At 35.5% G+C, this 10,133-nt stretch overlaps 1 protein-coding gene across 1 annotated transcript; it reads right to left on the bottom strand.

The window, feature by feature from the left end:
• Positions 1–765: 765 nt before the first annotated feature.
• LOC148596896 (uncharacterized) lies at positions 766–8,861 on the bottom strand. The gene is made up of 5 exons (XM_088563848.1): positions 8,607–8,861; positions 6,570–6,699; positions 6,116–6,234; positions 3,065–3,195; positions 766–948 (listed from the first exon to the last, which is right to left on the bottom strand). The coding sequence occupies exons 1-5, from the start codon at positions 8,847–8,849 to the stop codon at positions 867–869; spliced, it is 705 nt and encodes a 234-aa protein (XP_088419974.1). The 5' UTR covers positions 8,850–8,861; the 3' UTR covers positions 766–866.
• Between the last annotated feature and the right edge of the window lie 1,272 nt (positions 8,862–10,133).

Genomic DNA, 10,133 nt, shown 5'->3' with positions numbered 1-10,133 from the left:
AGATTCTTCTCAATAAAATATCCGACATATCAAATTAGTTCTAGGAACTTGAAAATTTTCCGTTTTACGTTTTTTCTTGGAATTTTTTTTCTTACACATTCATGTTTGTTTAGTTATACTCAAGCGTAGAGTGAATGATAACTTGTGTTGACAGATTGTCACACAGCCCTTTCACCGGATCAGTCACTGAATGGTTGATTAATTGACAATGAAGATAAACAAAGAACACAAACAGCTTCCCCCCCACCACCTCAAAGCAAAAAAACACACCCTGAGCATCAGTTGCAGACATTGCGATTCATATCCCCAAACTTCCTTTGCACACGTATAATAAAAATGATAAAATGAGAGTCAGAAAATTTTTCTTCCCTAAAATTCAGGATGTGAGCATCATTTGAAGATGGACGAACAGACAGACAGACAGGGAGTATAATTATAATAAACTAATGACAAAACAGCAAGCTTTTATATGAAAAAAAATTATCAGGATCTGAGCATCAGCTGCAGTTGAACGAGCAAGAAAGGGGATTTCGTATCCTGAAAGTAACACAAAGGGGATCCGATCCAGACGTTTATACAAAAGAGAGTTTCAGGATATTCAGGGGATCCGATCCAGACGTTCATACAAAAGAGATTTTCAGGATATTCAGGGGATCCGATCGAGACGTTTATACAAAAGAGAGTTTCAGGATATTCAGGATATCCTCTGCTTTGATTCCTATATTACCTACAGACAATGCTTGCGGGGGTATAATAATGAAGACATAGACATAAAGTGTTTATTTTAAAACCGAATCATGATCTGAGCATCAGTTGAAGTTGGGCAATTGTTGTCTTCAACACTATACGCAAAATCACCTTTCATCTTAGACGATGGGAAGCTCGGTTTTGTACGGTGGTTTTAATATTGATTTACCCGTCGTTCGATTTGTATCAAAGACATTCCCACTGCAAAAATAAAGATGAAGGCATCAAGAAACAGCTGTCGTGAAAAAATGAAGCATACAAAAATAATACACAATTTTAAAGTTTTTCTTTACAACAAGAACAAAATCGATTATACTCGGTTTTCTTTGAAAATATACCAAATCTTTAAGGAATGTTATAGATTTTCAATTAATCGCGAAACAGAAATCAATGTCGAACCCATATATAATATTGTTCAAAAATCATAAACATTAAGGCTCAATTACCTGAGGATTATGTTCTCAAGTAAAAACCCGAATGTATGTTCACCAAACACCACCTCTATGAAAAATTAGGCAAATCTTGACAAAAATTTTCAAGTTAAATTTGGGATCAGGACAAAAGCCCCCGAACAACCCCTCCCCCATATAAAAGCCACCCTAGGACAAAAGACCCCCATGGGAAATTATTTTATTAATTATGAATAATATTTCTACTAATACTGAAAGTAAATTTCGAAATTTAATTTCTTTGCAGCTTACACTACGCGGACTGATACAAAAATGTATAAATACTGGAATTGTAAAATTTAAACATTTACTTTGTTTTGAAATTTTATTTTAGACTACGTTTTAAAGAGTAATCAAGGAACCAAGGTTATAGCGTTAAACAAAAGAATGTAATCCAGGTACAAAGACTATACCTGGAAAACAAACATACACAACAAAGAACATAAAGTAACTAAAATCATACATACAGAGTAACAAAAGCAAATGTGGAACTCGGACTCCACTAAAAGCTAGGGGCATGGACCAGGTGCACCGGTAGGGTAAGCGTCCTCTGTTTTCTAGAAACACCCGGCGAGTTGCTCATAAAAAGTCAAGTCCGGGGTAGACAAACGAGTATAGGAAAACTATGACCCGTTGAATAAATCAGTTTTCATGGTGCAGATGGATACACCATAACGATCCACGAGTTCATGATGACCATAAAACTTCTGTAGTGATGACTTCAATTAGTTTAGATGAATGGTATAATCGATAGTTATAATGTACTTTGATCTTTGACCTTTTCATGATGTTCATAGTTGGTCATTTAACTATGATAAAAACTTTCAAATAGTTTGAAATTGAAGTCAATTAGAATTAACAAAAAATAAACGAACAAAAATAAAAAAAAAAAATATACACAGAAATAAAACCATTTCAACAACACACAAGAACTTCCTAATTACCCTAAAAAGACAAAAAAAATGTAATACCAATAAAAAAGGAACCCACAACATAAGAAAAAAAATTAAAAAATACACAAACATAAACCAATCAAACAAAAATAAACAAAAAATAAATACATATTTTACATTAACATTCTTATTAATATATGGTGGGCTTTTGCCGGGAGGGGGGGGGAGCTTTTATCCAGAGGCTTTTGTCCGGGGGGTTATGTTCTAGACCCGTAAAATCTACCTTAATTGTCAGCGTAATTTTCTGTTCATGAAAACTATAATACACGAGTAACACTTTTAAGAAGAAATTTTTAATTGATCGATGGATTGATTGCCTTCGAACAGCAGGTAATTAATGCACTGCCAGAAGTTTGATCAAAACAATAGATATTTATTTTACTGGACTGAGACAGCAACAACAACTCATTGGAATGTCAACTCGCACGGATACATTAATCTCTGAGTCACCAAGTTTGCACTCTGTTACAGTTTGAATGAGAAGTACAACATCAAGTTTTAAACCTTTTGGTTGGACTTTGTCGATTGATTGATGATGATTTAACCATCTATAGAGGATTATTCATGGATTCAAGAACAAGAACGATTGACCAATCGATCAGAACCTGCGTTATTCTGCATGTAGTCCGACCCGCTGAACCGATCTTTATTATACTAGCTCATTGACGAAACAACCCGCAAGTATGTCTCCCAGTTTGGCACAGTATTTTAACTCGCAGCCTTCTTGTCACTATATTCCCTAAAAATCTCGCACTTGGCGGAGAAGCAGTGACTTCCAGTTTTAAATCATCGGTGCGAGTCAAACAATCGGCCTCCTGCACTAGTGGCGAGCACGCTACCGTGAGACAAACGAAGCTTCATTCAAACATTCTTTACAGCAAGCCCTATCTAAACACAGAAGGTAAGTTTACTTACGCTGGGTAGTACTGACAAACCATGTACTTGCCACCATTATAGAAATCTCCTCTGCTCATACTGTATTTATCAGTAAAACTGTCACAAGTACCCATAGCACAACCCACTTCTTTTACGGCGTCCCATATTATCTGCATTTGTAATAAACGACTAATTGATTAGATAAGGTCTACCAGAAGTAGGCACATCACATACACTCCTTGAGACGTTCAAGTTTCCCATTTTAGCGTTCGTGCGTCGTTTATCGTGCGTTTACACATCATTTTGCTTTCGTTTGAACGCACCACGATAGAAGCGTTCGTTTATTTTTGTACTTTGATTATTTCCTTGATTCAACTATTATTTTTATATTTTTTGCTATTATTAATTTACATAATTTCATTCATTTTATTTTTTATTTTTTCTGTCTTCATTATATGTCACAGGGATGATTTTGAACTTTTTCAAATGGGTCCCCCTGAAGTCAAACGCGGAATTTTTGTTGCAGTTGGGAATTTTACGTGCACCATTTGATCAGTATTTTTCCTTCGACTATAATCAATAACATGATGTATGTTTACGTATAGAAAGAGCTAAGTCTCTACTGAGATGGTACAGATGATATGATACTAGTACTACAACAAACACCATCAAGGCAGAACATAATGTGCATGATATGTATTTTTTTATGTTTTGACTTTTGAATTATTGCTCATTTAAAATTACATTTTACATGTTAGTTTACTCTACAAGTACCAGTATATTGAACTGATATTTTTTTTATCATGGGAACAACAGCTTCACCCTCATCCCATACCAATTCATTGTAAGGTCACTTGTGACAGGACTTCCACATATATTAGGCTTGTATATGTTTTGAAACTGTCGAAATTTCTGGGTCTAGACACTCGATCAAACTCAAGCTCATAATAAAGGTCTATAAACAACAAATGACTCTGCTACATAATACGCCCCGAAGGTAGCATTGTTAAACAGTTTAATTATATTTGCAAACGTATCCATCAAAAGATCCAACTACCTTTCTCATTAATAAGTACGTTCACAAAATTTTATTACTTCGCAACCGCGTCCCGGATATTGTGGTTGTATTGGAACGCGGAAACGGATTACGGACGGATACGAAAAAATCCGGATTTAAAAATTTTTCGCTACCGGCAATTGGGAATTTTTTCAGCAGGGGGAATGGGGCCGCCAGGCGGCCCCAAATACTATAGTAACGTCATCTCTGTGTCAATATTATTTTTCGTCGTTCGTCTATCGTGCGTTTGGTGAGCGTTTAGCGTGCGTTTGGGTATCCTGTGTGCGGGAAACATAAACGTCTCAAGGAGTGTATATGATTACATAGATTAAGTATCTGTGTGAAAAAAAAAACAACACAATTTTGAAAGTTTCATTTGACTAATCACACCATCAGAATAAAGTAAATAAAGACAAGATCTTCCATATCATTTCGGTGAACTGAGTTACAATGGAATTGAAATGCACTGGAAATAAACATTTCAAGGCATACCACTCTGTCAAAAATCTCATTTTTCTAACATTCTATTGAACAATTCTGAGCAAATACAGTGATGCAGAGATCAAACAAAAGAAAGCATCATTTGAGTAACATTTTATTGTCAGACCGATGGGGTTTTGACATACATGTTTCTATTGTTTCCCATTTTGCCTGATTCTATAAAAATTTATACTTAAGCACTAAAGCTTAAAGTAACGAACAATTTAGCTGATATTGTTTGTGTCCAATATTAGAAAGTGGGGACATTGAAGGATCAAGCACCAAAACTGAGAATACCAAAACAGAAGACATGACGAGCACATCCTTACACAAATGTCATCACTTTATGTTGAACCGAAATAAAATGCCTAAGAAATTGATATTTATATAAATCATAAAAAGTAAGTGGTAAATAAAGTCCTCTACAATACTTTTTTTCGTAGATTCTGTCATATATACTTTCGCATGCATAAAAAAATGCAAAATAACACTTTTTATGAAAATTTTCAAATCCTTCGCTCACCCAATTTCTTAAGTAGAAAATTCCGTAGAGCAAGAAATAATTTGGCGTGACCTAATTTTTTTTGTAACCCATCAGAACAGAAAACTGTGAACGTATTATCATTTTTTCGCGCATTTGTCAATTGAACATTTACGCGGTTATAAAAAGGTGATAAATAACATTCCTTGAAACGTCCACGTTTCCCATTTTAGCGTTCGTGCAACGTTTATCGTGCGTTTGCTGAGCGTTTTAAAAACGTACGTTAGAAGCGTTTGTTTAAACGCACGATTGAAACGTTTATTTTTGTAAACCCATTATTTGAATTTTGTTTTAGTTATTATTTTTTATATCTTAAATATTATTTATTGTATCATTTATATAAACTTTATTTTTAATATTTTTTTCTTTCTTCATTAATTGTTAGTTCAATGTATTATTATTTTTCATCGTTCCGAACGAGCGTTCGTTTGTCGTGCATCTTGGTATCGTTAGTGGTGGAACCCAAACGTCTCAAGGAGTGTAGCATTTTCTTTTGGTGGGTACCGATTTTTTGTCCATCGCGAAATTTTGAACATTGTACAGTACATCAAATAATCTACATCATTGTTGATAGTTCCACCTTAAATGTAAGTATTTGTAAGAATCAGGCAAAATGGGAAAAATCCGAAACATGCATGTTAAATACCCACCGATCTCACAATATAACTTTGCTCAAGGATGCTTTCTACATTTGAAAAGACCACTATTTGATCTCTGCATCATCGATTTGCTCAGAATTTTTCCAATCATATGTTAGAAGAATGAGGTTTTTGACAGAGTTATCTGCCCTTGAAATATTCGTTTTCAGCACATAAATTGTAACTCAAAGCACCAGCATGATATGAAAAAGCTAGTCTTTTTTCCTTATTTCTTAAGATGCAAGCAGTCAATTTCAATTTTCAAAATGGTGGGGTTTTCATACCATGTTTTACTTACTGTCCGATTCTTACAGAGACTGACACTTAACTTAGTTAGCATATCTAACGAGAGCTACACTTTTAAAGCTACATACCCGAGTATAATCATCACACATTTTTCTGTCATAACATGTACTTGGATAAAAGAAATTGTATTTTTCGTTTATAAAGCTGTCCATGGCGTTGTTTACAAAATCTTCTTCACTTTCACTTGCTGAAATTACATTGAACTTTAGTTTAGTCTACAGGAGCCAAAATAAGAATGACAAAGAATCATTTTAAAGCAACAGTCTTTTAAAAATCAGACAAGGGGTGCATTTAGAAAATCCTCTAAATTAGGAAACGGTTACAACAAAGGCCACATAACCAGTCTTAGTTTGTCATTTGGTTGTTGCACTTTTGAGATAAAAAATATAGATTGTGAATGAAATCACGGTACAAGTGTTCTTGTCTTTGAACTGGTTGATTTATGCGAGAGATAAAAAAATTCCAACATAAAATGGAATCCGACCCCTGGAACCCTTCCTCGAGTCCACTACTGGAACTTACTAAGGTCCCTGTATATATTTTCTCCGGCTCCTGGAAACATTAATGATGGGATGTAATATCGATTCTTGTGTCCAAAGTAGCACTCTTTAGCGTAATTTTCTGCTGTTTCCGCTATATTATCATTCCATGTCTAAAATAGAATACAAGCACAGTGAAACATGTCTTAACCAAACTCCTTTAGAACTACAGGATTTTTTTCAGTTTAGAAGATTGTTGTCATGTTTATTCAGGGTCAAGATACAGATGAGATCAGTTGTAACCGCTCAAGGGAACTATTAGATACACGAGTTGTATGACAGTTATAAAAGCATCATAGAACAGACCTAGAGCCAGTTCTTTTGACAGTTCTGCTACGTACAATAGAACCGGCTTTACGAGAATTTTTCTACTAATAGAGCCAGCTCTTCGGCCAGTTCTAACAGAGTCAATTCTACGAGAAGACTTCTACTAGGCGAGCCGGTTCTGCTAGAACTGTCAGAGGAGCTGGCTTTAGAACTGTCCAAGAACTTTTCTAAATCTGCCACAGAACTGTTCATCTGAGAGTTCTAGGGGAGATTTGAGAGAGGTTAGATTGATTGATTATTGGGGTTTAACGCCCGTGCAGCAATATTTCAGCTATATTCAGCCGATGAACATGAAAAGGATGATAAAACGAACATGAAATGATGATGATGAAATAAAAATAGGGATGGGACACAAGGATAATAGGGTCAACAAATTTTGATTGCCACGAGAAAATGGGAGGGATTGGTAGGGTCGGACAATTTAGCCTCCTGTGACGGAGCGCAAAGGTTCCTACTCGTATCGAACACCACAGTAGGGTTCTTTAACGTGCGAGGAACATGATATCTTTCCCAACACAGTGCACCATTATGGTTTGCGGTCAGGTTTTCCGTATTATAGCCTGACAACCCCAGCATGTAATACGACAGGGGTACCCCATTCCACCACCTGGGGCACACAACCTAGTTGCTCCGTAGGCAGAGCGTCTAACCCCCGGCTAGGTTTCTGAGCACTATTTAGTCGCCTTTTACGACAAGCTTAGCGCTGCTGCAGGCCTATTCTTTTGACACCCGGATCAGCACGGGGAGGTAGAGGTTAGAACTGACCTAATCTGTACCTATATACAGAAACGAAGGGACAACAAATTTCTGGTTTACAAAACTCCTTTCCTCTTTCGCCTACCTCGGGCTTGACTTTTTATGAGCAACTCGGCGGGTGTTTCTAGAAAAGCAGAGGACCCTTACTCTACCCGTGCACCTGGTCCATGCTCCTCTCATTCAGAAAATGTAAGAGACTACATTACAAGATACATACATAGTTTTTCATTCTGTTGCTGAAATTTTAGTTTGTAGGTTTGTTTTGTGTTTTTTTTTGCACCCTGAACCATTGTTCGAACTTAAATTATATATGAATTAGTTCTTTACTATTTACCAAGTACACTAGATGTACAGTCAACGCACTTTATGCATACGTTTTAACAAACACACTACATTATTTTAGGACTCGGTTATTCGAATATTACTGACCACTTGGTTCGTTAAATGAAAGACCGGGCGAAAGGAAATTAGGATCTTTTTGAGGTGGAAATTGTGACAACTCATGATTTCGTGCAGTAAACCGTTTTCCAAATTTATGGCCAATGGATGGGGGTGGGGGTTGCAAGCTCCTTCTTGGATTCGCACATGATAAAGGAAATTTCAATGGACATCTCACTATTAGACATATTTGAATTTATTAAAATGTCAAAATTTTAAGAATTTTAATGCATGTGTAGTCATGTGAAATAAATGAATGTGCATTCATGGTTGTAATGGTTATGGTATTATTTATAATAATGTACATAATTATTTGAATATTTCAATTTTTATTTCAAAGGAATGTGTTATATTCAACGATCTCAACCGACTATGCGCCTCGAACATTTTGTACCCAACTTACATACTGGTCAAAGAAAACTGCTGTGATCGTAGCGACGCTTGTAAGCAATTTCTGCATTATAATATACATTCATAATGAATAACAAACAAAACTTACCAAATGTCTAAGAGACGGTGAAGCGGGTGGTTCGACTTCGTCCCGGGCTTCGTTATGACGATCAAGAATAAGTTGCTTCAGCTCGTCTGTCATTTCAAACATGTGTGCGGGTAATGCGCTTTGATTATTCTTTCCATCCACATTTATTTCGTCTCTTTCAGTAATCGTCGATGCTTGTAGATATCCGTATTCGTTCATATTAACGATAAAAACAACAGAAAAACCTGCAAGAAAAGTCAACATTATCGTTGACTATTCAAATGAAAAATGGTTAAAGCACCAAGCACAGCTGGTACTATAACGGGAAAGCAATTAACGATTAATAGAAAAAAAGCAATATATTTAAGTTTTGAGTTAAATTTTTTAATGTACAATTATTTTCAAATGCTGATAAAAGTAAATACTACAAGCTGACACAAAATCCAATTTAACTTTACATATGTGCATCAAGCCCTTGTACATTAATATACCGAAAACAATTTCTGAGGGAAGTTTAGCATACTTTAAATCTGGTTTAATCCACCATTTCCACTGGCAATACCTGCACCAAGTCAGGACCATTCTTAAACTCATTTTGACTTTTGCCTGAAGTTAGTCAGTTCCGTAATTTCCGAGTCAAATAATAGAAAACTACAATTTCCCTGGCTAAGAGAACAGCATTGGAAGCGTTATTCTATATCAGTTGATTTATTTTGCCTTATGTGTGTTTTTATCATCCAAAGACCGCATCGAAAAAAACATTCTCAAAACTCAGTATCGAAACTCTAGTTGAAGTATTTACTAAAACGTACAGAGCCGTTAGAAGTACAAAAGAAACGAATCTCGATAGGCATAGAATTACAAAAACAGAGGGAAAGATTGATTGATTATTGTTGGGAGAATGATTAGTAGAAGAGTCAATGAATTTCTCTTGAGAGATGACATGAGTAAACAGAGGTCAGAGGAATGTCACATGGCAAACTTGTGGCTAAACGTGCATCGACTGATTATCTTGAAAATCTCGATCAGAAATTTAGCTCCGAAAATGACGATATTAAAGATCAGCAGGGCATCGTTTTGTAGACTTCGTCTGAAGTACATACTGCAAATGTCGTTCAGTGTAAGAAACACCAGAACATGACATTGAAGTTAAATGATTGACTGTTGATTGATTGATTGTTATGTTTTAATGCCGTTTCGGCGACCAGGGCCATATCACGGCAAGAACATTGAATGAAATGGAAATATTAAAAGCAAGATCAAAGTCTCTTCATAAAATAATGAAATTAAAACAAACAGCTATTTACATATAAAAAGGTACATAAAAGGTGAACCTAAGAAATCAAATACATATAGAATCATAACTTCGATAAAACATTTAAAATATTGAAAAAACAAGGAAGATATCCAATTTAGATTTTATTAAATAAACCGATGTCCCGCAAGAAATCGATAATGTTTTTAGATGAAACGGTCTTGAACAAATCAAACATATCGGCGCAGTCAAAATAATTTTGCCTGGTATTAGCAAAATCCATACAATCTAGA

Source organism: Perna viridis, chromosome 15 (genome assembly GCF_037379345.1).
Source record: "Perna viridis isolate PV_CMFRI_1.1 ecotype Kerala chromosome 15, ASM3737934v1, whole genome shotgun sequence".
Lineage (NCBI taxonomy): Eukaryota > Metazoa > Mollusca > Bivalvia > Mytilida > Mytilidae > Perna > Perna viridis.
The sequence above is the reverse complement of the archived record's forward strand: the minus strand, read 5'-3'. Positions and strand labels throughout refer to the sequence as shown.